This window comes from Berkeleyomyces rouxiae (assembly GCF_048999995.1).
Source record: "Berkeleyomyces rouxiae strain 22BRR77 chromosome Unknown BrBRR77_ptg000012l, whole genome shotgun sequence".
Taxonomy (NCBI): Eukaryota; Fungi; Ascomycota; class Sordariomycetes; order Microascales; family Ceratocystidaceae; genus Berkeleyomyces; species Berkeleyomyces rouxiae.
Window position 1 is genome coordinate 1,560,076 of NW_027396502.1, and position 25,985 is coordinate 1,586,060.

At 51.9% G+C, this 25,985-nt stretch overlaps 8 protein-coding genes across 8 annotated transcripts; 4 read left to right on the top strand and 4 right to left on the bottom strand.

Moving 5' to 3' along the window:
- Positions 1-2,588: 2,588 nt before the first annotated feature.
- Positions 2,589-5,701, top strand: BROUX77_007749 (uncharacterized protein; the record flags this gene model as incomplete). The annotated part of the gene is made up of 3 exons (XM_073752877.1): positions 2,589-2,611; positions 2,978-3,113; positions 3,578-5,701. The coding sequence occupies 3 exons, from the start codon at positions 2,589-2,591 to the stop codon at positions 5,699-5,701; spliced, it is 2,283 nt and encodes a 760-aa protein (XP_073602042.1).
- A 587-nt stretch (positions 5,702-6,288) lies between these two features.
- Positions 6,289-8,322, bottom strand: BROUX77_007750 (uncharacterized protein; the record flags this gene model as incomplete). Its single annotated transcript, XM_073752878.1, has 1 exon — positions 6,289-8,322. One exon carries the CDS (start codon positions 8,320-8,322, stop codon positions 6,289-6,291), a length of 2,034 nt encoding a protein of 677 aa, XP_073602043.1.
- Positions 8,323-8,916: 594 nt separating this feature from the next.
- BROUX77_007751 (uncharacterized protein) lies at positions 8,917-10,987 on the top strand (the record flags this gene model as incomplete). Its single annotated transcript, XM_073752879.1, has 4 exons — positions 8,917-9,081; positions 9,147-9,165; positions 9,242-9,609; positions 9,698-10,987. 4 exons carry the CDS (start codon positions 8,917-8,919, stop codon positions 10,985-10,987), a joined length of 1,842 nt encoding a protein of 613 aa, XP_073602044.1.
- Positions 10,988-11,185: 198 nt separating this feature from the next.
- Positions 11,186-11,684, bottom strand: BROUX77_007752 (uncharacterized protein; the record flags this gene model as incomplete). Its single annotated transcript, XM_073752880.1, has 2 exons — positions 11,186-11,355; positions 11,423-11,684. The coding sequence occupies 2 exons, from the start codon at positions 11,682-11,684 to the stop codon at positions 11,186-11,188; spliced, it is 432 nt and encodes a 143-aa protein (XP_073602045.1).
- Positions 11,685-12,895: 1,211 nt separating this feature from the next.
- On the bottom strand, positions 12,896-15,361 carry BROUX77_007753 (uncharacterized protein; the record flags this gene model as incomplete). The annotated part of the gene is made up of 4 exons (XM_073752881.1): positions 12,896-14,776; positions 14,871-14,981; positions 15,105-15,121; positions 15,247-15,361. The coding sequence occupies 4 exons, from the start codon at positions 15,359-15,361 to the stop codon at positions 12,896-12,898; spliced, it is 2,124 nt and encodes a 707-aa protein (XP_073602046.1).
- Positions 15,362-17,886: 2,525 nt separating this feature from the next.
- Positions 17,887-18,475, bottom strand: BROUX77_007754 (uncharacterized protein; the record flags this gene model as incomplete). Its single annotated transcript, XM_073752882.1, has 3 exons — positions 17,887-18,050; positions 18,131-18,331; positions 18,460-18,475. The coding sequence occupies 3 exons, from the start codon at positions 18,473-18,475 to the stop codon at positions 17,887-17,889; spliced, it is 381 nt and encodes a 126-aa protein (XP_073602047.1).
- An 870-nt stretch (positions 18,476-19,345) lies between these two features.
- BROUX77_007755 (uncharacterized protein) lies at positions 19,346-20,626 on the top strand (the record flags this gene model as incomplete). The annotated part of the gene is made up of 1 exon (XM_073752883.1): positions 19,346-20,626. One exon carries the CDS (start codon positions 19,346-19,348, stop codon positions 20,624-20,626), a length of 1,281 nt encoding a protein of 426 aa, XP_073602048.1.
- Positions 20,627-25,223: 4,597 nt separating this feature from the next.
- BROUX77_007756 (uncharacterized protein) lies at positions 25,224-25,893 on the top strand (the record flags this gene model as incomplete). Its single annotated transcript, XM_073752885.1, has 2 exons — positions 25,224-25,284; positions 25,349-25,893. 2 exons carry the CDS (start codon positions 25,224-25,226, stop codon positions 25,891-25,893), a joined length of 606 nt encoding a protein of 201 aa, XP_073602049.1.
- Between the last annotated feature and the right edge of the window lie 92 nt (positions 25,894-25,985).

Genomic DNA, 25,985 nt, shown 5'->3' on the forward strand with positions numbered 1-25,985 from the left:
AGTGTCGACAAGGTTAACGACAGGTGAACAAATCAACTATTTGCGCCAGCAGAGCTACAACTTTTTTTTTTTCTGCCGTGAAAATTTGAGGGGCCTTGGTTCTGAGTGCTGGAGGTGTGGCTGAAGGTCCGGTGTGTGGCGTAGAAAGGCGGTGAGTGGCAGAGGGCTGTATTCTTCTAGGGTTACAACGTTGGTAACCCTTGTAGTGCGGTTGTTGTTGAACCTCAAACCACATCCTAAGACTAGTTAGTTAACACCAGGATCCATTCTAAATTGTCCATTGTAAAGCACCTTTGATCTCATGCTTGTGTCATTGGACTAACATGTCGATCTATAGCGTTGTTTGCTTGTCACAGTGAGATATTGAACATCATGTACGCGCAATTATTCCCCTGTTATAAAATAGAAGCATGAAGCGAAGCCGAGTGTGCTCACGTGCATAAAGCATAGAGTAGACTTTTACATGATCATGGTCCAAGGATACTAAGACAGCTCTTGCTTGGCCCGGAAACAGCGGATGACGTCTGCTGGTCCAAAGACCATGTCCAGACTGTCTAGGCTGCTCTGGTAGACCCCGCACAGATCTGCATCGGAGGCGAGCTTGTATATGCTCGTAAGGGCCATGGCGGGTGGCTCATGTGAAGAGAAGAAAGCGCCAGGCCGCCGGCGTCTGAGCCTATGACGAGGCAGGACTCGGTGTGGAAGGATTTGAGGCTGCAAAACAAGGCGGCCGGTGGATCGTGACCGAGCTGGTAAATGAGAGTCACTGAGAACTACGAGAGAATAAGTAGTTGGTGAGCTACCGTAGGCGTGCAACTAAAAGATGGGATGTACCAAGAACTTGTGGGAGTCTTGGTTCTTCTTCCTGGACAAGGACCTCCACCCCGGCTCCAGAGTTCGGCGTCACATGCTGAAGCATAATTTTCCGGCCCCTGTGATTGTATTTTTCCTCTGTTTTAGTCAATGGGCAAATAAAGGTTACATTACTGGGAAAGACACAGAAGGCGGTGAAGAGAGCCAGGAAAAAGTTGTAGAAAAAAAAGGATTTCCCCCCTCACCCACGATTGTATAATGACGTCTTGTGGAAATTCACGGCAGGAGGGGAAGGAGAAGCACAGACTCCAAGAACGGCAAGTGCACAACATAGACGATATGGGAAAGGCTGGGCTTGGTTTGATTGCAGGTTCTAGTCTTGCCTGGAGCGGGAAATAACTTTGATGTGAGGTGCGATGCATCTTTTCTCGTCATAGGTAATTGCATGCTTGGTGAGTGCAACTACATGCTCGAAGATATCAACTTGGACAGAAAGAAGGCTGGGGCCGTGCAAGCGCTAGAGTACGGAGGTACAAGGAGCCACGAGACAAGACAAGCAAGTGCAAGTATCTAAAAGTAAGTGCACAAACGGAGTGGTTGTTGTTGTGCTGCCCCACTTCGGTCAGGAAGTGGGGTGCAGTGGGATGAGTGCTACGCTGCTGTTTGCTGCGTTGTGGGGGGCTCCTAGGTTACAAGCACTGTATGTAGGCAATTACCACAGAACTAACTGCGTCTACATACCTGCGCTTGCCTGTATATGAGGGAGCCAATAGCAGCGTCTTTCTACCACCTTTTGGCCCTTTGCTTCGCTTGGCTACGGCCTACTTGGACCTGGAATTGTATACGCGAGCTAGGCCTGTCGTGTCGTGTGTCTGTGTCTGTCCGGCTGCCTGAGCCAGGATCACCACAGACTGGAAGACCATCAAGGCGAGACGGAGGAATAGAGATGGCTGGTGTTGCATAAATTACCTTTCTACAGGTATCCAAGTAGTCAGTCAACCAACTAGTTACTGCACGCAACACTAAGTGCGCTGCGGGCAATTAGTACTTGCATAGCACGCCTGTGGCTGCTTGTAGTGCTGATGGGGCCTTTCAGCCCAGCTTACAGCGCTCTCAGCCCGGCTTACAGGACCCCCAACCCCACCGCACAGGGCCTGGAGTCCCCATGACTGGCTGTGGCCCCTCTGTGCGACCCAGCCTAAGAACTATTGCATGCAACTACTCTACTTGGTGATCAAATGCGCCTTCCATGTTGGCGCTGCCGCGGTTGCCATCAAGAGAGCAAAATTTTCTGCTGCCAATATTTCTCTCTTCTTCTTCTTCCTCTTAGTATTCTTGTCTCGACTTCTGGCTTGTCGTCTTCTTTAGCTTCTGTTATCCCCCTTTGTGCTGACTCTCTGTTGGCCCAAGTCCACACCCGGCTCGATATCGCCTGGTCTGATCTTATCTGTATTTTCTCTTTTTTTTCTAGCTAACTGCTGGTTGGCTAGGAACGGATTGCCGGGTTGTGCCTGTTGCTACGCCCTGCTATAATTTTCTGCCGCCATTTTCCCCCGGTCTACTTTTTTTTGCTTCTCTTCAGCCTCTTCTTGCAAGCAAACACCACGGAATCTTGCACCAAACATCACACGCTGCAACTTTCTGTCGCTTGCCCTCATTATTGTCTTCCGGTCCTTTTCGCTGAAACCGTGGCCACCATCGTTGCTTGCCTTTGAAGCCCCTCTCGACACCCGCTCATCCCACGCTGTACCCCTCACAACGACCGCTCTGGAACAATGGGCGCTCACAAGTTCACCTGGTGCGTTTTTCCTTGCTCGAGTTTTGAGTTCTGTTGATTCATGATGGGAACTGCGCCCGCCAGCAGCTCCGTCCCGGCATTGAGCTTGCTGTGACATTATCCTTGGCCTGAATCTGCTTGTTTGACTCCCACACACACGATATCATGGCGGGGTCTTGGCTGTCTTCAAGATTGGAGCACCACCACACACTCTCTTGAGAACGCTCAACTAGCTGTTCTGATTAGCCTGGCTCCGCATGTTTCTTTCATGCCCCAGCATCCCATCTGCTGAGACTGTTACTGTTAACCGTGTACTCGCCATTTTGTTTGCTTTAGGCGCAAGCCCCTCCTTTGTTGACAATGAATCTAACCACTTTGTTTGTCTAGGTCTCAACCTGCCAGCGAGGTCATCGTATCGGGAACTTTCGACAATTGGGCCAAGACTGAGAAGCTGGAAAAGGTCGACAATGTCTTCGAGAAAACCGTAACTTTGCCCGATGGTGAGGATAAAATTCTCTACAAGGTACGCCGATTCGCTCAACAAGCCGAATTCCCTGGATTGCCATAACAATTCTCCACGGCCTGCCCTGCCCAGCCTACCTTGCACTGCATTGCATCGTCTTGCATCAGACGTCATTTCATGTCGCAGTCTAAGTCTTGTCTTCTTATCAATGGCTTGTCGCCACAAGCACCCTATTTCTGTCTGATTCACATACCCCTGTTCCCTCCAAACAACCAACCCAAAAAAAAGACCCAGGGAAGGGGACGAAAGTACAGCATATGCACCCTGCCAAACACATGTCACCGGCCGATACGCAGCATCCCACAAGCAAGTCCGAACTATCGACTGTCAAGTGCTTCTTGTTTTACCTGAAAACGCCATCATGTCATATGATTCGTCTTCTACCCTTTTATCCATAAGCGTCCCGCTTCAAACACGCTGTTCTCCAATAATGCGTCCCTGAAACTAACCACATTTGCTCCTAGTTCTTTGTTGATGGCAATTGGGTTCTCGACACCAGTGCTCCCCAGGAGGACGATGGCTCCGGAGCTGTTAACAACGTTCTCGTCTTGACCGCCGAGACCAAGTCTAAAAAGAAGAAGAACAAGAAGAAGAACAAGAAGAAGAAGAACGCTGCCGCTACCGAGACTGTTGAGGCTACCGAGGACGCTGAGGAAGGCGAAGAAGAGACTGCTACGCCTTCAGAACCTGCTGCTACTGAGGTTGCCCCCGTTGCTGAAGTTTCCGAAACGACTGAGACCGCCGAGGCTACTCCCGAAGAATCAACCGAGCCTATCTCTGCTGCCGATGTCGTGATATCATCAGCCGCCCCCGAATCTACCACTGCTGCTCTTGCTGGCGAGGTTCCTCTCGAGAAGAAAGAGCCCAAGGTCGAAGAGACACCCGTTGAGGAGACTCCTGCCGAGACTGCTCCCGAAGAAACCAAGACTGAGGAGGTCCCTGTCGAGGAGGCCTCCGTGGAGGAAACTCCTGCAGATGTTGCCACCGAGGAGACTCCCGTCGAGGAGGCCAAGCCTGAAGAGACCATTGTGGAGGAGACACCCGCAGAGTCTGCCCCCGTAGAGGAGACCAAGCCCGAGGAGACCCCCGTTGAGGAGACCAAGACTGAAGAGGTTCCCGCTGCTGAGGAGTCTAAGCCTGAAGAGACCACCGTGGAGGAGACTCGCGCAGGGACTGTCGCCGAGGCGGCTCCTGTCGAGGAGATCAAGCCCGAGGAGACCAAGCCCGAGGAGACCCCCGCAGAGTCTGCCCCCGTAGAGGAGACCAAGCCCGAGGAGACCCCCGTTGAGGAGACCAAGACTGAAGAGGTTCCCGCTGCTGAGGAGTCTAAGCCTGAAGAGACCACCGTGGAGGAGACTCCCACAGAGACTGTTGTCGAGGCGGCTCCTGTGGAGGAAACTCCTGTAGAGGTTGCCACCGAGGAGATTCCCGCTGAGGAGGCCAAGCCTGAAGAGCTTACTACCGAAGCTCCCGTCGAAGAGACTTCCGCCGAGGAGCAGACCATTTCTGTTGCCCCTCTTCCCGCTACCGAGGGTGCTGTTAACCCAATTGCTGCTTGCGAGGATGCCACTCCTGTCCCTGCTACCCAGGAGGAGATCAACGCCAACGTGAAGCTTGATGAAGAGTCTTATGAGAAGTCCGACGCTCTCCCTGGTGGCGTTCCCGCTGCGTTCGCGGCCGAAGCTGCTGCTGTTGAAGAGACCACTGCGGAGGAGACTCCTGCCGAGACTGTTGCCGAAGAGGCCAAGGTCGAGGAGGCTGTCGCGGAGGAGGCCAAGCCTGAGGAGCCTCCGGTTGAGGAGGAGACCATTTCTGTTGCCCCTCTTCCCGCTACCGAGGGTGCTGTTAACCCAATTGCTGCTTGCGAGGATGCCACTCCTGTCCCTGCTACCCAGGAGGAGATCAACGCCAACGTGAAGCTTGATGAAGAGTCTTATGAGAAGTCCGACGCTCTCCCTGGTGGTGTTCCCGCTGCTTTCGCAGCTGAGGCTGCTGAAGCGGTTCCCGAACCCGCTTTGAAGGAGGCCGAGGCTGTTGAGGCTGAGTCTGTCACCGAGGAGATCAATGTCCCTGAGACCGAGCCCGTAGTGGAAGAGTCCAAGGCTGCCGAGCCCATCGTCGAGACTACCCCTGAGCCCGTGGTTGAAGAGCCCAAGACTGTTGAGGTCGAGCCCGTAGTGGAAGCCACTCCTGAACCCGTGGTTGAAGAGCCCAAGGCTGCCGAGCCTGAGCCTGTCGTCGAGGCCACTCCCGAGCCCGTGGTTGAGGCCACTCCCGAGCCCATCGTCGAGGCCACCCCTGAGCCCGTGGTTGAGGAGCCCAAGACTGTCGTCGAGGCCGTTCCCGTACCTATCGCTGAGGAACCCAAGGCTGCCGAGCCTGAGCCTGTCGTCGAGGCCACCCCCGAGCCCGCTGTTGAGGAAATCAAGGTTCCTGAGCCCGTCTTGCCGAAGGCCGCCCCCGTTGTGCCAATAGTCGAGGAAGCCCCCAAGGTCGAGAAGAAGGAGGCCGCCCCCGCCCCCGCTGAGGAGGCACCAAGCAAGAAGAAGCGTGCTAGCTGGTTCGGCAGACTGTTTGGCTGGAAATAGTTGGACGAAAAAAAAAAGAATTTGTTGCCCGCTAGGACTCTGTTTTTTTATTGTTCCTTACTTTTTTCTCTAGGTTTCCTCTTTTTCTCTACTCTTTTCCTTTCTTTCTTGGGAACTGTTGGGTTTTGTTTTGTTTGATTTCTCTTCTTGTGTGTCCTTTCCTTTCTTTTCTTTTCTTTTCATACTATCTTCCAGTTTGTTATTTGTTGCTTGATCAATCATACCCGAGTTGGACACACCACCATACCACCATGACTACAAAAAAAAAGCCCCCAAACCCCACGCCTCGTTCATATAAACTAGGCATCTTGATTTCGTACCATATTAAATGTCTCTGTTCTCTTTTCTTTGGAGTCACATATGTATGCATGTATTAAAGTCTCTATAAATACTCTCTCTCTCTTTGCAAGAAAGCTGCACCATGGTTGGCTCCGTCTCATTGGCTTTCGTTTCCTGTCGGACCACCCATGCTTTCTTCCCCGTTTCCGAGTGATGAACCCCCGTCATATGCTGACATGAAAAAGATTGCTGCTCGCTCCATTTGTATGTAAAGTCTCTCTCCACCCACCGTATATTCTCCCCTTTTCCTACATGGCCCGCCGACTCCCCGTGCTCATTAGCGTAATTTTTTGCTTCTGCTTCTTTTTCTTCTTGCCCACCGCCCCGCGCCCTAGCACCTCGTCCTCCGGCCCATCATGGCCCAGCGCATTATCGGCCGCCTCGGCCATCTGCATCTGCTGCAGCTGCAGCGCCAGCTCGCGATCCAACAAGTCCTCGTCGCGTAACCAGCCATCGTTGACATCAGCGGCTGCCGCGTCGCCGCTGCCGCCAGCCACCAGCTCCGGCGCCGTGACAGCGCGCGTGCCCCAGACCGTTGTTGATTCGATGCCTGTCTCTGCACTAGCAGACATGCCATCAGCAGACGCATGTGCTGCAGACGCACCGGCCGGCTCTGCGGTACCTGGTAGCGGCTGGAAGTCGGCGATGAGATCGACCGGCGGGCTGTCGGGGTCGTACATGATGTCGTCGTCGAGGTAGTTGGAGTTGGAGCCGAAGCGGCGGTCGGCAGCGACGGCGGTAGCGGATGAGGCGGCACTGGAGCGCATCAGGGCAGCGGTTTCGCGCCGCTCGGCCTGGGCCTTGAGACGGTCCTCTTGGGCGGATTTGTCCGAGTTGCGCTTGCGGCGACGGCAGATCTCGTCGTTGAACTGGGCGAGGATCTCGGTGGGGATGATGTCGGTCCAGTCGCACTCAAGGAAGCTGATCAAGCAGCCCTGGGGTAGGTGGTTGAGGTACTTGGCTCGTTTGCGCAGGGCGTCGTCGACGGCGTGGCCGGTGGAGATGTGCTCGACACGCGGGAGAAGGGTGGAGGGGAATTCTGAGAATGAACCGTATTTAGTTTTGAGAATGCGGATGTCAAGTGGTGAAAGATAGAGGTGTGGCGGGGCAGAGTAGAAGTAGAAGTTGGTGTTATCCGATGGGACTTTGGACGACAATGAAGTGGAGGCTTCACACGATATGTCTACACCGGGCGGCACGATGAGCTCCTGTAGTTTTGTCTTGGCTTGTTTTATGGAGTAAATGGCCTTTTGTGTCCATTCCCCATCTTCCCCATACATCAACTCGTCTGTTTTCTCCATTTCCTCCAAAGCTGTAATCTCCTCGTCATGCTGCTCTTCCATGTACTCGATGGTGCCTTTCATGATGCGGGCATAGTCCAAGACGTTAGCGGCAAAGTGCCACGGGATCTCGTTGCCGGCATCCGGTGACTCGGCCCCGCTATCTTTTGGAAGAGCCAATGTCGACTTTGGCGTTCTCGCCATCAGTCGCAAGATGACATCATCGCCAGGGCGGGGCAGGGCGGTTTCCTGGCCCGAGTAGAAGCGTACTGGGCGCATATCGCTCATGTATATGTGGTCGTCGCAAATAGGGCATTTCCTCCAGCGCACCTGGCGATTCGGCTTCTTCTTGAGCTCCTCTTCCTCTTCGACTGTCAGCGTCGCCATGTAGCGCATGGCACAAGGTAGGCAAAAGATGTGGCCGCACTTGGCCATGCGCGGAGCGACAGGCTCAGATAAGCACACAGGGCACGACGACGATTGCGACATGGCCGATGCGATGACCTGGAACACATGGCTCCAGTCAACTTGGACGTCGGCATTGGTGGCCTGCGATGAGTATGAGCTCACGGGCGACACAATAAACCGGTAGTTGGCATGGACGTAGCGGGCCTTGTCGGCAGAATGATATCCCGATCCGGGGCCCCAGGTCGGCTGTCGTCTGTACGTGCGTGCGTAGCTCGTGTGGTCGTAGTTGATGCGTGGGGGCGCAGCATAGTTGAGCAAGTGGGTGATGGATGTCTGTCCTCGGCGGCCATTGGTGTTGTTAATGGCCTTCATTTCGGCAAAGTAATCCTCGTCGTAGCGCTCGCCGCCGGCCCGCCGAGCAGGGCGGTGTTGATGCCGTGCGGCCTGGTTCTTGCGCGCCGAAGACTGGGCCATGGCAGGGCCTGGTGCCAAGCGGTTTGAGACGGGGTTCGAGGTGGACGGGCCGGACGACGGCGGGACGGGATGCAGAGGGGCCGAGGATATCTTTTTGGCTCCGGCCGGGTTAGAAGTCATTATCCACAAAGTCAGCAGTTCAGGAAGTTCAAGGCTTGCGAGAAGTCAATCGAGAGCTCCCAGAGCAGTCAAGCAGGAAGCACAGAGGCAGTAGAACTAAGCCAGGGACGAGTGCCAGTGATTTCAGCTGAGTCAGAGGCAGCCAAAGCACCATGGGAAACAACCAAATAGGCGGAAGGCGAGAGAGTTACAGCCCACGGTTGGCAAAAGCCTTCATTCAGCCTTGATGCAAGAATTAAGAGAGCGGGGAACGGAATCCAAACCAAAAGTCGTGATAGCTATCGATTCTACTCATTCTTGATGCATGTGGTAGCTGCTCTTTACAGGCGCAGTGGGGCAGGTTGCTGACGATTTTTGGAGTGGATAAAGGACGGATGAAATGTGGGGTCGGCTGACAGATGGCCGGCTGCAGTTGGAGAAACTTAACCCTGGATGTTGCCGGCCTCTAGGGTTTCGGCTCATAGTTACCCGACTTACAACGCAACACCGGTTCTTCGGCTCGCGAGAGATGTTCCCCCCTTTGAGCGGCATTTTCCAGCCAGAACACATTGTTCACGTATTTCTTTTTACCTCTCTGATTTGATCGCGGCACTCATGTTTCTAGGAAACACATTGATCCCCACCATGAACAACAACGAAACACTGCGCTTCAACAGCAGGCGAAGTGTCGTCCACAGCGTCAAGGGCATGATCGCCTGCACTCAGCCTCTAGCAGCACAATGCGGACTGAAGATCTTGGAAGCTGGTGGCAATGCAGCGGTGAGTCTTGGGAAGGTTGAGTTGAGCTACATGAATATCCCACTAACTCTTGACGAGCTACGCAGGACGCCGCTGTAGCAGTTGGTAAATCAAGATACTCCTTTCCCCCAACACACCGCGACATGTGTATCCTGGTCGGCTTTTCACTAACACAGATCAGCTGCCGCACTTAACATGACTGAGCCAGCCTCTACGGGTATTGGCGGCGACATGTTTATGCTTTACTACGATGCAAAAACCGGCAAAGTCTCGGCCCTCAACGGCTCCGGTCGTTCGGGCCAGAACTGCACGCTAGAGAGAATCCGCAAAGACCTGGGCTTTTCTGATGCTACTCCGGAGACACACCAGCCTCATGCAGGCCTGGTGGGGGCTGGGCTAGAGAAGATCCCTAAGAGCAGTGTGCATGCAGTCACTGTTCCCGGAGCTGCAGCCGGATGGGTTGACGCAGTCGAACAGTTTGGCAGTGGTAAGGTCGGGCTTGAGGAAATCCTTAAGCCTGCCATTGAGCTTGGCGAGAATGGATTCCCGGTATCGCAAGTATCGTCAAATCTTGTAAGGCATTCTCTCCTGGTTTTGATATCCTTCCTCACTAACATGACTACCACCCGAGTTATAGTGGATTCGGTCTGAGAAGAACCTCCGCAATGCATCGCCAAACTTTGCTGAGATGCTCAAGCCCGATCCTCAGAGCCCGGGCGGGTTTAGAGCTCCGCGCTCAGGCGAGATCATGAAGAGTCCAACGCTCGCCAAGACCTTCCGCGAGCTAGCAGCCCGTGGTAAAAAGGGGTTCTATACCGGCCGCATTGCCGAGGCCCTTATCAAGACTGTTTCTGATCTTGGTGGCCACTTGACTCTCGCTGATCTTGAGCACCACATAACGACTACCAACCCCGATATTACTCCACTCTCATTGCGATTCAGTGGCCAAGATCTCGGTGCCAAGGACCAGGCCATTGATATGTGGGAACACCCGCCTAACGGTCAAGGCCTCGTCGCCCTAATGGCACTAGGCATTATTCAAGAGCTGGAGAAGCAGGGCAAAGTCCCCACCTGGACGGCGCGCGACCACAACACGGCGCCATACCTACACGCCCTCATCGAGGCCCTGCGGCTCGCCTTTTCAGACGGCACTTGGTTTGTCACCGACCCGGCTCAGGTACGTGTGCCAACCGCTGAGCTGTTATCGGCCTCATACCTCGCATCGCGGGCGCAACTTTTCAATCCACAGCAGGCCCTTGCTGCAGAGACTCTGGCGCATGGCGATCCAACGGGGGACATACCGCCGGCACTCAACAGCTGCGACACGGTTTATTTTTGCGTGACGGATAGCGCCGGCAACGCAGCATCATTCATAAACTCAAACTACGACAACTTTGGAACGGGCATCATCCCGGCCGGCTGTGGCTTCACGCTGCAGAATCGCGCGGCCAACTTCTCGCTGCGCTGCGACCACCCCAATGTGTTGGCGCCGCGCAAACGGCCCTACCACACTATAATCCCAGGACTCGTAACACATGCTGCTGATGGCTCGTTGCACTCTGTCTTTGGCGTCATGGGCGGCTTTATGCAGCCGCAGGGCCAACTTCAGGTGCTTCTGGGCCAGTTGATTGGCGGGCTGGATCCACAGGCAGCTCTCGATGCACCGCGTATCTGTATCGACAGTGGTATCCGCCATGCTAATGGCTCATTCGACTGGAAGGTCAGCGTGGAAGATGGCATGTCACAGGAGACTATCAATGGACTGAAACAGCTGGGCCATGATGTCAAGGTACTGACAGGCTACGACAGGGAGCTGTTTGGTCGCGGGCAGATCATCCGGTGCTTGGTAGACCCCGTTGAGAAGACACGACTCTGGTCCGCCGGGAGTGACCCGCGTGGAGACGGAGCAGCCTACCCAGTGCTGTAGAACGATATAAAGTGATGTTCCTGTTGATATGGGCAATCTTGACAGCGCGAGTATTAACAACTATACGTGAATTCGGGTTAAAACGTCGTAGCTCAAATATAGTCCTATTCGAGATTCTAATGTACAGGGTAATAGTGGGGAGTGGCGGGAGGAAGTGGTAGGCTAGTCTGCGTATTCCGTGACTGTGGTGCCGTCGCTTTACTCCGACTTTTCGGCCTCGTCGGCCTCCACAAGCAGGTTATTGTCTTCCAACATCTTGGCGAGGTCGCCACTCTGGTGCATCGACATGACGATATCGCATCCACCCACAAACTCCTTGTTTATGTAAAGCTGGGGGATAGTCGGCCAGTCAGAGTACTCCTTGATGCCTAGAGTACAGAAGAAGGAATATTAGCCTTTCTAGTCTCCTAGTCCAGAGCTTTGCCGCAGACTTACCATTACGCAGCTCCGAGTCCTCCAGCACATTGAACGCCGCAAACTTCTCCGGGTTCACGCCCTGCATGCCCAGAACCTGGATAGTCGCACGCGAGAACCCGCACTGCGGCAGCTCAGGCGTGCCCTTCATGAACAGCACCACCGGCGCTGACGCCACCGCCTTGTCGATGGCAGACCGGGTCTCATCCGACAGTCGCCGCATCTGTTGCTGCATGCGCAACGGGCCCAGCACGGCACCGAAACGGGCTGTCCGCGGCGCCATGGCAGCACGAAAGAACTAGTCGGCAAAAGCATTTTGTTAGAATAAAGCCTCCGTGAGTGGAGTAACGGGAGAGAAGAAGGGATTCAAGTCCGACGGCTAGGAAGCCCTCGCCGCGCTAAGCTAGGACAGCTCCGCGCCGGCTCTGGGGCCGGGTCCGGCGGAGAGGGTACTTCTGCGTACGGCGGATTAGAGATATGTTGGTATTCGCGCTCTGGCAGCGGCAAAATTACCTACACTAGGAACTTGTCTAGAAAACATTCTGGCAACTATATGTACAGAAAGATGGCGGATAATTCTGTTGGCGTTGAACAGTGTGAGCAAGAATTCCAGATGAGCTTCAAAAAATGAGCCCAGCATTGGAGGCTCTCTTCATCTGGCAGCTGGCCGACAGTGCTCTGCAGCTGGTACTATCTGTATTTAATGGCTTGAGTCATCAGCTTGGCTTCGTGTCTCATTGGTTTGCGGGACTTTAGGGTTACGTGAACCATGCAGCCTTATACAATATGCATCCATTCACGTCAACCTGCTTTCATTCACGATGTCTACATCAATCGTGATCGCATTTTGATGTGTTCTAGGAGTAAAAAAAAATCAGGGAAATTCTTTTTCAAGCCCAGCCACGTAGGCTCAGCAACCAGACAAGAAATAAAGCAAAAAAAAACCCCCCAAAAGACAAAAATACACATTTTGGGGCAAATCAAAAAGGCAACTGCCGAATAGGCACATCATCTCCGATACGGGGAATCGAACCCCGACCCCCACGGTGAAAACGAGGTATCCTAACCGTTAGACCATATCGGAATGGGACTAGTTATTGTTGAAAGATTGAGACACAGGAAGACTTATATTCCTTCAGATTGGACTCCGCAAACTTTTTTAGACGTAAAAGAATAAAATCAAATCAAATCAATCCGCAAACTTTTTTTGGTCCACATCTGATCGAAAGTCGACAACACGAAGTTGTCACAGGCTACTCTAAGAATCTACTCTGTTTTTTTTTGTCACTACGGAATCATATACGACACAAGAGTTCGGAGTATTGTTTTATTTGGATATGCGGGGTGTTCATATAGATACAAAAGGGAAATGCAATGTATGTAAGAGATAACGCTCCATCTAATAAAAATCAGTATATGAAAAAAGTCCCCCCCTGAAACATGTCACAAGTACAGAAGCGCATATACACATTACAAACCGACTCTTGACTTCTTTCACTGACGTGCACTCAGCCCCGAAAAAGCATCGGGACTGTGCCTTCCATTTGACCATGCCAGCTCCATTCCTAGAGCAATGCTTTCTCTGCTTCCCGCAGGCTTGGGCGGCATGGCAGCAGCGTTTGGAACTGCGGCCGCAATGGGGCCTTGGACAGCGGGGGCCATGGTGGCAAAGGGGTTGCGGTTCTTGGCAATGGGGGTGGAAACACTGCGCGTAGGCTGCGGAGGCTGGGCAAATTGGGGGGCATTGGCGGCAGGTGGGATTTTGGGTTGAGCCATGCCAGTAGGCTGTGGTGCGAGCTGAGGATAATTGTACAGAGACATGATGGAGTTCTTGTCAGGCTTTGGAAGGTAGTGTTGCTGTTGCTGTTGCTGGAATTGAGGCGGTTGCGGTGGTTGCTGTTGTAGCTGAGGTTGTTGGTATATTTGTTGGCTGAGGGGCGATGCATGTGTTTGTATAAACGACTGCTGTTGTTGCTGATGAGCACCGGACTGCTGAGAAGTGAAGAAGGGATTGGTAGAGGCGGGAGATGGAGATTGGACCAGTTGACCAGAGTAGAAGGAAGTTTGCTGGGACTCGGGAATCTGGCCTAGAGATGGGGATTGTATACGAGTAGGGGAACGAGCAAATGGGTTGTTGGTATGCCCACCAGCATAAAACTGTGTGTTGACGCCGAGGCCTTGCTGTCCAGTTGGCTGTGACAGTATCTGAGCCTGTTGTTGTTGCTGCTGGAGTAGCATTTGTTGTTGTTGCTGCTGTTGCGAAAAAAGCATTTGCTGTTGTAAATGCTGCTGGACCTGCGGTGGTTGAGCGATCGCAGTAGCTGGGCTCTGGGCAAAGAATGGATTGTAGCCAGTATTCTGGGCACTGAGAGGCGTCGCAGGCTGAGAATATGACGAGCTAGTGTTTGGGCTCGACGTGATCCCAAGGTACTGCGACGGAGTGGGTGGGACAGGGGGAACTTGGGTAGCGTAGACACCTGTCATCGATACCGCACCCTGGCCAGTGGCACCTCCAGTATGATTGGGGAATAGAGGGCGGGTAGGAGCAATGCTCATGTTCTGGAAAGCCTGGTCAAAGTCGCTTAGCGGCTGGGGTTGGCCAAAGGGATTGGTGTTCCCATTGGCGTATACATTTTTGTTGGCCATGGTTCCAGTGGATTGAGAAGACTGTGGGGGAGCGGGAATCGAATCGAACGGCGTACTGATGGAGGTAGTTGATACAGGAGTGTTGGGCTTGTGATCAATGCTAAGTCCAAACCCCATACGCGTGGGGGTGTTGGGCGATAGAGGGGTAAGAGATCGTGTCGAACGGAGGCCGGTAGAACCAGTTGAAGATGACGTAGTTAGGGTGCGCGATCCTCCATCGCCAAGACGGACAAGGGCCTCTACCGCACGGTCAAAGTTGCCGTTAACACCTTTAAGAACCATAGAGTTGCGCCGGGCATCTTGAAAGCCTATTTCTCTTAGCCTAGCAAGCTTGCGGTCATGATCGTCCGAGGCAGCTGCAGAGCCCAAGGAGTCAACACTGGCGCCAAAGACCTTGGAGGGTTTGTTGGAAAGCTGAGGCGAAGGCACAGCTGACTGATTAGCCGCTGCGGCAGCAGCTTGCTTTTTCCGAGAGCTGAGGGGAAAGATGGAGGATGCCGAGCGGAGGCCGCTGAGCTTTCCGGGACCCTTGGGGGGTAGAGGTGGGGGAGAGCCCTCATCGTGTCTGGAATTCCCTCTTCGCTGCGAGCCGGAATTGTTCATGTACTTTTGACGGATAAAGCGTTCCATTGCAGAGTCAGCCTCGTCGGCGTCTATGGGGACGGATGGCTTGAGATTTTCTGAGTTGTAGATTTGGTTGGAAGTTCTGTTCCCGACTTTACGCATGTTCTGGAAGGGGCGCGAGGCCAGAAAGTCAGTACATCACGTGTTTGAGTATATGAGGGATTCGGATGCTGTATAGAAAGACACTGTCAATGCTCACCTCAACCTGCTCGTTTGACCAAGTATCCATACTCAAGGACTTGATTTTGGAAATATGGGTTCCAAGCTTGCGATGGATGGCGGCACATCGCATGCACAGGAAAACACCGAGCTAGACGAAAACGCAGCATGTTAGCAAAGGGGCTCATGTCGGAGCCATGGTTGGAAGAAGGTCTAGCAATGCGAAGGGGAGGGCGGAGAGGGCGTGGATTGAAGATCAAAGACGGGCACATACACTCCATGATGCCCAGGCTACAAGAGAGAAATAAATCATCGATGTTAGCTGTGACATTTCAAGATGCGACGCATAGCGTCACCGCTGGCAGCGCGGATAGGGGGATCCCGTATAGTATAGGGGGAGGCAGAGGGTTACACACAAGGGTTGAGGGCGTTACAGTCGGCGCAAAAGTTGTTTCCAGGGACACCTGTAACGAGTTCCTGGAGCACCTTTTCGTTGCGGGCCTGCTGGCGCTTTGAAATGGCGGCAGTCATGGTGGCGTTGATATCGATGTCGGTGTTGGTGGTCAAGCAAACTGGCCGCCGTGTAGGAGAAAGAAAAGCCTGCGGCAAAGCTTGCGTGTGGCCCGGACGAGGCAATTCAAGTCAGCAAGTCGGGGGCAGAGAGGGCACACGAGACCAGACCGGAAGCAGGCGCAGAGGAGAATAAGATGTGAAAAGAAGGACCAGGGCTGGGCTGGGATAGCTAGGCGAAAGACAAAATGGCCTGCGCGAGCTGTGAACCCAGGTTTGGATGCCAAGAGAAAGAAAGAAAAAGGAATCAAGTGGAAAGGCTTGAGAGCAGATGGTTTGGTATTAGCGCAAGACGTCGAGGCCGAAAATGCCAAAGAGGCAAAGTCAGAAGCTGAGAAAGAGGAAGAGGCCGGGTTATCTTCGAGTCGAGAGGCAGATCGGGAGCGGGGGAGATGCGGACGGCGGTTGTTTGTATTAGAAGAGCGAATATGATGGTTATGATATGTACAGAAGCCGTTGACGTTGGCAGGTCACCCGACCGTTGCGGCGATGGTGAAAGCGTGTGCTGAGAGAAACAGCAGAAAATCCGAGAGTCTGTTGGCTGGCTGGAGAATGGGCGGACGGTCGCGACGAGAGCGGCTGGACGGCGGGCAATGGGAGGCAATGAATTAAAGCGATGGAAAATGGAAGAAGCGAGAATTAAAAGGAGAATGAAGCGAAGCAAAAAGGAGACCAAGCAAAGACGAGGAAGAGGAAATGTTTTGCCTGGCGTTTTTTTCTTTGGAGAAGGAAATTTTAATTACGAGAAGAAACAACACGAGGAAGACAGGAGCAAAAAGGATAACTAAAAAAAAGAATAATTTACATGCACCACAGAGAACAGTTTCTTAGTTGATGTCCAACCTTAAAAGCCAGCACCATGGCAACAGCAGCAGCCCCAAGGACAGCAACTACCACCGGCCTGCCTTTCCCTTTGCGCAAAGCAGGAAGAGGCCAGTAAGCAGACAGAAGGTGCTGCCGTGTGCCTGCATACTTGCATCTATCCGGTCTTGCCTTTTCTTTTCCACCGCAGTCAAGAGATTTCTCTCGTGAATACAAGCAGCAAAAACATCCATCATCACCACCCACCACCATCTCCTTCCACTGAGCCCCTTTATCCAAGTCCAGTATAATCCAGCCTGCCCACCTCTTCAGGTACCCAGGCCATCCTGTCCCTTGTCTGAGAAAAAGATGCCCCACTTTTGACGCATGCATAGCGCCCACCCACAGCGAGAACGGGCCTTGGCCGCCTGTCCACTCTGAGTGTCCAGTTTGGCCTCTTCTGTGCCTTTGCTTGGTTGTTTCTCCTGCTTGGCCTTGGCCTTGGGGCTTCTCATGCTGCAGTATGCCCTTCAAGCACCTGGAGACAAAAAGTACGCATCATCATCTCCAGCTTAAGGACCCAAACCCCGGAAGCCATCCAACCTGTTCAACAACCCCCAGCGACGATATTTAGAAGAAGCTATGAATTGCGCTATCGGGAAGCCCCTGGGACTAGCCCACTCCTGAGCCCCCGGCTAGCCGCTCCTTCCGCGCCGCTGAAAGCACTGGCCCTGTGCTCTGCTCTCCAGTCAAAACAGCCCATCCATCAAGCTGCAACACTGCACCTGCATCTGTACAAGCACCCCTTCACAACCGCTTCCATGTCAACATATGCTTGTATGTACATGCAAATGTGCACACATGTACACATGGAAGGGCTCACATACGTCATAGAGATTAACCTCAAGACCATCCAGAGTGGTAATCATCCCAAGCTTGCTGATTTCCACAGGGAACCGCTGGGCTCCCACATCCACCACAACCACAATCCACATCCATGAGTCCCAACAGCACAGAGGCACTGACTTGTGAAGGAAATGAAGAGGGAACAAAGCACGCTAAACTCGGCACACCCACCGTCAAGACTCGGCAACCTTGTACTCTACGCAAGGAAAAGGAGGAAAATCCAACACCATCGTCTTCTGCCTTGTTCTCCTCCCGCTGCCACGCACATCCAATACAACCTTCCATCTCAGACACCAGCTGGGCCTGGAGACAGAGCCACGGTGCTGTCTTTTTTCGGGCCTTGCAGCTTATTTCCAGGGCAAAGCATAAATTTCGGCGGATTTTTTCCCTTCAAGTGAGCTTACCGAATATCTCGAATCTCGGTGAAACTCCGAGACAAGCCCTCGCTAGCTCGCCGACAAACACGAGAATCTCAGCAGCCCGGTGCTGTCTTTCTTTTGTGCAGCATAAAACCACATGTATTTGACTTTGTTGGCTTTAACAGTGACATCGACAAACGTAAACCAGACTGGAACCCAAAACCTACGCCTAATGGCACCGAGACCAACACCCTGAAGACAAACAACACAACAACCCAAAATACAATCAAGCATAACAAATCTGGGGCGCCTCAAATCCCGCTATAGCAGCAGCGGCGGTGGCCGGTAGCTGGCCCATCCCTGCGCTGGGCTTCCACCTCTGCTGTCAACTGTGCGAGTCACAAGGACCTGTCTTTTGCTTTACAGCTTGGACTTGGTCTGCGCCTTCTTCAGGATAGGCTCCATCTTGGTCGCCTTCATGACGTCACCCTTGATCTTGAGCTTGCCACCCATGAAGAGTTTTTGCGCATTGGCCTTTCCAGCAACGAGCTTGCCAAAGTTCTCCTCAGACAGAGAAAGGGTGACTGAGAGAAAAATGAGTTAATATCACGCTATGCGAATTCTCTAGATGATTAATGAAGCTCATTTCCACACTATTACTTACCTGTCGGGCTATCGCCGGTGCCAGTTCCCACTGTTCCGGTCTTCTTCAGATCAATGTGCCAGCTTTCGGTCTCACCAGCAGCGTTCTTCAGCACAAAGGCAAATACGGCGTTGCCCTGTTTGATGGCTGCTTTCTTCTCACCTTCGTTGGACTGCAAAGAAGCATTGATGGCGTCAAAGGCAGCCGACGAAGGGAATTTGTCTGCGCATGTTAGTGGTGTGACTGCAGGAGAGACAATGCTTTGTTGACAACAAGCGCGCCGAGGCCAGTCTGGCTTCAGCGAAAATGAGGTGCCATTCATTTCGGTTGCGATTGAGACAGCAACTCACCGTTCTTGAGACTCATGTTGGCTGAGATTGTGATGATGAGAAATAAAAAAAAATAAAATAAAATAAAAAAAGCGTTTGATTGTTGAGAGTTGTGCAGGTCGAAGTAATGTTTCTATCGCGGGATAAAAAAAAGAAGAGGGAAAAAGACTTAGAATTCAAGGGCCGTGTGAGAAAGTAGCTCTTCTTTTTATCTTACCCCAGATTTCCACATGCCAGGCGGAACCTAGGCCTTGTTTACGGTTTACGCGGGAAAGCAACCCAGCCAGTGCCACATTGACAAGGCTTTCATTCACCTATGACTTTGCGCCCTGCCGAAAAGAACAACAACGGCTGGCTGGTCTCAAGATAACAACAGCCGCAGCGAGAGCCTCACCAAATTCACCCGGCTCGGCTTCTCTAACATGTGATATGAACCTCGGCGATGTAATTAGTTTCGTTTTTGGCGCAAAGGCAGGAGCCCTTTCTGAAGGATTCCGAGTCTCATTAGTCATAGACCTAGCCTGAACTATCATTGTACGCCACATTGTACGCCACAGAGTCATCAGCCCAGCTACAAGTGCAACATAGGCATGAGTATGTTGTCTGGTGTCACTAATTAACTAAAGCAAATGCAAACTCTCTAGTCGCCCACATGCGTCTAGATACTGAGTCGGTTACATTTGAAACCATACAAGTGCGTATTTTCAGCCAACATGATACCAGCGTCCATCCGTATCACATGCAACTTTCCTGCAGCCGGTGCGTCGGCTAAATACCGGTTACACTCCCCCACAAGTTTCTCATCCGGCATACTCCAAACCCCCATCAAGCTTCGGCTCGCCCATCAAGCCCGCGGTGCGACAGCTAGCCGACAGGCTACTTGAATCCCCTCTCCGATATTAATCCCATGCATATACCGGGGGCATCTGCGGCGGCCGCCGCCACTGCCTCCGCTTCCAAGGTAGCCATCGGCTCTCCCATGATCGGCCCGCGCACCATCTTCATCAAGGTGTCGCCGCTGCCCATCAGCTTTGCGGAGCGGCGCGCCATTCTACATGCGCTCAAAAAGCAGACACGCATTGAAGTCTTCAAGAAAATGCGCCACGCCCCTGCGTCCTTCATTTCCGTCGCTGAGACAGAGGAGGGCGCCCGCAAGCTTGTCGCCGTCAGCCCACTCACCTACGACATCCTCACCACTGGCCCCGATGCCCCGCTCATTCCCAAGCCGACCGTCATGCCGACGCTGCCCCAGCACATTGCCGACAAGCAAGTCAGGGATAGCCCAAGCACTCCCATGCCCAACACTGCTACGGCACCTGACGAAAACCGCCGACAGTTTGTCGTACACATGTTCCCATCGCCCAATTACAAGCACATGCACCACATTGCGCTGTCGCCTTTCTACGGCCCATGGAAGACGGATATACACCGCAAGCAGACCATCATCGATGCGTTATCCAAGAACATTCCGCAGAATATTCGACAGGCTGGTCTGGCCGAGTGGGACCCTACCGTACTAGACATGGAGGAACCCGAGCCGATGCCCAATTCTTTCAATGAGCGCTTTCGCAGGCGCAAGGAGATGGAAAGCCAACCCGCTGTATTCCGCGGCCTGGCGAGTTTCCAGAAAGAAGTTGAAGCGGCGAAGCAGCGCCGTCTACTTGGTGAGCTGCCTGGGGACGATTGGTCTAGTAACAAGGATGAGATGCAGCCCACAGACGAGTGGCTAATGTCACATGAGAAGCCAATCTTCCAAGGTCCCAAAAAGAAAACTAAGCCTGCTACTGAGACTAGTTCTACGGATGCTGTTCTGCAACATCCCCCCAATCATGACTTCCTTGAAGCTAGTGTCGCAACGGATGAGTCTGTTGAATCTACCTCTAACTCCGACTCTCAGCCAACCCAAGAAGACCAACTAGAAGGTGCTCTGGATGATTCCCTTGAAGCACTCACGCCGTATGAAGAAACAGGCGATGCTTGGAACACTCATCACTCTCCAGCCAAGGCCGTGGAATCACAATCTACACTCGACAACGCTTCTCTAGCTAGCAAGATCTTCGAGAGCCATATCCAGAAAAAGGAAGTGCAGGATAGACTCGATAAGGATGCCGACTCAGAGGCAGAACTTGCCAGTAAGCTGGCTGCGGCTCATGATGAAATGGATGAGCCTGATAAGACAACTTCCTGAGCCGGAATCATATTCGCTCCGCTAGTTTACTTTGCCTTCCCGTCTCATGCTATCCCGAAAAAGCTACTGACACCTGATGGACCATTGTGCCACAGTCTCATTCACTCATGACAAATTTCCTTCTTCTCCCGCAGGCTTTTTTGAACCTCAAATATGCCCTCCACCTGGCTCTCAATGTTCGAGTAGGTAAAGCTGCATTCCCTCATCAGCCATTTATATCCGCTTCTAGACACCAAATAGCAGACTAGGCTGAGTCACTATTCTCTCCCATTTTACCTGCATCATCTCCTCCACCGGTGCATTTGCCAACTCGTGAGTGATTTTTGGAATACGGCAGACCTCTTGAAAAAAAAAATAGAGACTTGACCTGACCGGTTCTATCTAACCCTATGTATGCTTAACCCTATTAAGGGTTTTGGGAGCCAAAAAATTATCCAATCGAGGTTCGAAGTTTCCAGTTGAACTGGAGCATCGGGAATTGAGCCCAATGCGGGGGTCGAACCCGCAACCTTGAGATTAAGAGTCTCACGCTCTACCGATTGAGCTAACCGGGCGAGTGTTGATTGGGGAGCTTGAAAGGCGATTTGCTAAAGCCATCTATAAGGGTCTATAACCCTAAGACAACATTGATACGCATACCGTCGTATTGCTGCAAAATAACAGTAAGTAGACGTAAAAGAATAAAATCAAATCAAATCAAATCAACATTGATACACCCATTCGACCAGTGAACCCTGGCACACGGCGTGAAAATAAACAACAACAAATAAGACAACATCGACACAGGGAGATCCCGAGTCGGCGTCTACAGTTTCTTCGGAGCTGGGAGACTACGGTCACCAAGGCAGTCCAAATCGGAGGATCCCAGCATCCGGTTATGCCGCTACCAGGTTTCCAAGACCTGCCTGGTCATCTTATGAGTGTTTGACGAACACTCCAATAGATGTAAAATAAATAAAATGAAATGAAATGAAATAATAAAACAACATTGACAACTCGTCGTATTCTTACAAGATGACAGTCGGTAGACTTAGAAGAATACACATGTATAGTTACATGTATAAAGATCAAATACTATTGTGATCAAAGAAAGACCGAGAAAGGGCAGGCAACAGAGTTGAGATAACAACAGTGATGTCATTTGTATCTTCGACACCCAATAACATGTACGGTCTCATACCAAGTCACACGTCGCTAGGCCCGAGGCTCTACTCAAGAAACCAAAGGTAAGAGCTAGGTGTGTAAACGGCCAGAGACGAGCTTTAAGAAAGTGGAAGATAGTTGTCTCCCCTCGCAAGTTAGGCAAAGATTCAATATATGCCATAGATTCTACAGGGTCTTTTGCCAACACGAAAGACACGAGCAACACTGTGGGGAACACGGGTACGACTGACCAGCCGTTAGCTACTACCCCCCAAAGTTACAAAAACACCAAATCATAAAATGAGAGACGGTTGACAGTATATGATTCTCTTCGCCAAGTAGAAGATGGGCAAGAAAGATGACACTACGGCTTGAAGTGTGAGGGAAAAAGTCAAAGTATCACAGGCTAAATTCAGATAACAATGCCATGATATTCAACAGTACTACAACAGATAAATACTTTAGTATTTGAGACTATTTCCATTCAAGAACCTTAGGTCGGCACTGAAAAGACGTCTCATGAAACACAGATACATCAGCAATGATAAATAATAGTACCAAACGAAGAAATACGAAAAGTCATGTGCAGAAACCGAGAAACTATGTAGACAGGGTCTCTCAGCGACAGTCAAAGAACTACCAAGAAACAGCATCCCGATGAAGATAAGACAAAGCCTGGAAAAGCAGCGTATACAATGAACATCTCGCTGAAGAATGTAGGCTGCTCGAGAACAATCAGCGAGAATTGACATCTGAGAATCTTGTCGTAGCCGAGGGGAAGCCATGGTAATAAAATGAACTCTTGTGTAACCCAGATGGCAGCCCAGGTAGTACCAGCAGTGGGAACAAAGCTATGATTGGTCGCTCATTGAGGGTGAATTTCTTGCGCCACCTACCCAAATTATGAGTATTTTGTACATCTACTTCTAAGGCTCTTCTCATGCTTCCCACATCTAGTTGTCTCAACCACCGCATTTATTTTCCGAAACTGTAATGATGGCAGCACGCAGAAATCTCAAAAACCATTGTTTATCATTGTATTATTTTACGTCTACCTACTGTATAGAAGAACCATTGAGACAGTAGTCGATGGTAGCCCCCCTCCTCTGACATAGGCCGATGACAGATGGCTGGAGAAGCTCTTTCTATGATTTTTGGTGGGAAGCAAGGGAGATTGTGGCCTGAACTGGCGGAAATATGCGACATTTGTGCTAAATTTGGCTCCAAAAGATACACATGAACAAGCACGGTAGTATACATGGACGGCCTGGCTGGCACCTTTACCATGGTCATAGGAAAAGCAAAAGGGAACATGAAGCCACCCAGAATTATTCTACTTCGAGGAAAGTCTTTGTTCTTTCTGTTGCACTTGTGGTCTGAGCAGTACCTAGAAGCTGTTTTAAATACCCACATTGAACCTCATCAATAGGCGCCGACTTCATACAAGAGATACGCTTAATAAAGGCTGCATTTCTGGTTGTGACTGTAAGACGGAGAAAAACGGGCGTTGCCTGCGGATCGGAAACGGAATTATTGACTAACCAGCATTGTGTCTTCCATGTTAAGTTTCGAGATCCCTGGACAAGCTGAGGCTTGCATTGCATGTAGCCGAAGAGAAAAGAAAGCACAGGAGACAGAGGCGAAAAGCACTTGTATGGACAGGTACTAGCGCGCAGGTATGAAAAATAAAAGAAAGAGAATCTATCGGTAGCATGTTGGCAGGAATGCATAAAAATCTCGCGCTTTTCATTCTCTTCATGTGTCCATTGATCGCCGTTGGCGTGAATATGCGGAGAAGAGGCTGGGAGACTCGGCATAGGGAGAGAGCGAGAAGGACCTGATGATTTACAAAGTGGATATAGGGTTAGGGTTATGAAACAAGCACTTTCTTTACTAAGAACCCATGTCTGAGCACGGGAGGCCACCCAAGACGGTGAAGTTTGGACGATCGGATATTTTGTTACAACATGCTGGATTTACATTTGTGTACAGATAGTTAGATACATACATTTCAGATATTGCATCATTCAAGAAACTATAGGGAGGGGAAGGGAAGGAGAGGCAAGTATCAAGCAGGGCTCACCAAGGCAGCAGAATTCTAGCAGGGTTTCTGTGCGCATGCAGCACTGGGACAAAGATAAGATGCATAAAGGTCTGGAAGACGCATCGGGAGGAGAATTAGCTAATTGAAGAAAAAGAAAATAAGAATCTAGCACATATTGTGCTAGCTGGCACGTTGTGAACGGGCCAGTGGAGGGACAGCGCAAGACAAGGGCAGGGAGGACACAAGCAGGAGGATGATGAGGAACGTTGGGCTTTGGGTTATGCTGCGAGAGCAATAAAAGACGATGCTGACGGCAAAAAAGCAAGTAGCACACATGTTTTGTTTTTGGGGGCGTCCTGACAGCATAGATCTGCCGTTTGGTTCTGATGGCAATAAAGAATGTGTGTGCTTGGAATAATGAGCGTCCCAACATCGCATGCTAGCCAGCATACCTGGCTGGGCACAAAGAACTTGCGGCAAAAGGGCAGAGTCTGCCTCACAGGGGCCAAAGCCCGCCTGCACCCACCCAGCCAAGACGAGCGAGCAACCGAGCGTGTTCATCCTATCGATCATGTTTTCTTTTCCTTTGCTTGGCGTTTACTGCAGCGTCAATGACACACCGAGGACGTCACCCACCAGCACATATATCATGCAGTCGCATATAGCCACATATATAGATGCGCAGTGGTCTTGCTACTCATGCAGTGATCTTATGGTCTGCCCGGTCCGTAGCGTTTGTCGCTGCTGGTTCTACTCCACTGCGATTCCACAAGCTTTCAAGAGGACTTGTAGTTTTGCTGTTTCTAAGCCCTTGTTGGAGAGGGTTTGCTCTAGGGTTAAAACGCAACACACCTGTTCTCTCTCGGAGTCCTGTTTTTCCGCCGCTGCTCTGTAATTTCTCGAGGCGGGCTGTCTGAGACCGGGAGGAGACGATGGCACTACTGCATGGCAACTATCAGCATGTTTCTTCTGGCTTCTCCTATTGCCGTTGGGCATTTGTTACTGGGGGTTTGTCTCCTGATGGCCATCGATTAAATGGCGCCTTTTTTATGGATGGCCTGTGCTCCCCCGGGAAACCCTAAGACGGTATTGTCTCTTTTCTCTGTTTCCTCTATTGTCTCTTGGCTTCCATCACCTTTTTTGATGTCACTGGCTTCATGTTGCTTGTTGGGAAGGTGTGGTTAGCTGGATAAAGTACAAGTATATATATCTGCGGTTGGTCGTGGCCCGTGGGCTGTCAGAATTTGCATCTTGAATCTTGCTTTGTATTTGCGTCTTCACCATCGATACATGTCTCGTCTTTTTCTTTCCTAAACCCATACTCTGCTTGCCGTTCTCAATCATCCTCTTATATGCTCCTCGTCTGCTCTCCTCCTCTACGGCTTGCTACTCACTCTCAACACCGCCACCATGTCCTCTCCAACCTCCAGAATGTCCCATGACACAGGCTTCCCAAAGCAGTTCAACGGCAGTATGTCCATCCCATTTGCTCAACAAACCTGTCCCGCCGCGTCTCCCACTAACACGTACACTAGACGGCAACACCACTCTCCCCTATCCCGGCGCCCACACCGGCCCTAACGCTACGCTGGGATCCTCCGACATCGACCCGAACCAGTTCATGGTCAAGGCCCGCCGTTCCTTTCAGATCAGCCAGATGCGCCGCAGCCTCAGCCGCAGCACGCGTGCCAGCACCCGCTCCAGCACCGGCTTCACCATTGACTCCGCCCTCGTGACTGCCATCGGCCCCGGCATCGCCCACGGCAGCACGCCCTCGCCGTCGTCGTCAATCACGTCGTCGGCAAGCTTCGCGGCCACCAGCCTTGACCGCGTGCGCGAGTGCGACGACGACGACACAGGCCTGCGCCTGGCTCACATGCCCACATCCACCACGGCTTCGGCCATGCCCGAGGACCTGGTAGCTGCTACAAACTCTGCAGCGGCAGATGACACAACCGGCACTAATGGCCAGATGGGAGATAGTCGCCCGCTCACGTCAGAGTCCCGGTCAAGCTTTGGCAGCAAGAGACGCCGCAACATTGGCCGCATCTTCAGCCGTAGCCGCAAGAACAGTAACTAAAAGTATCAGGGAACCCACCCTCACATTCTCTTTTTTCATTATTTCTTTGTCAACCGTCCGCTCTTCTCTCGCCATGGACTGGCTTTCTCCAC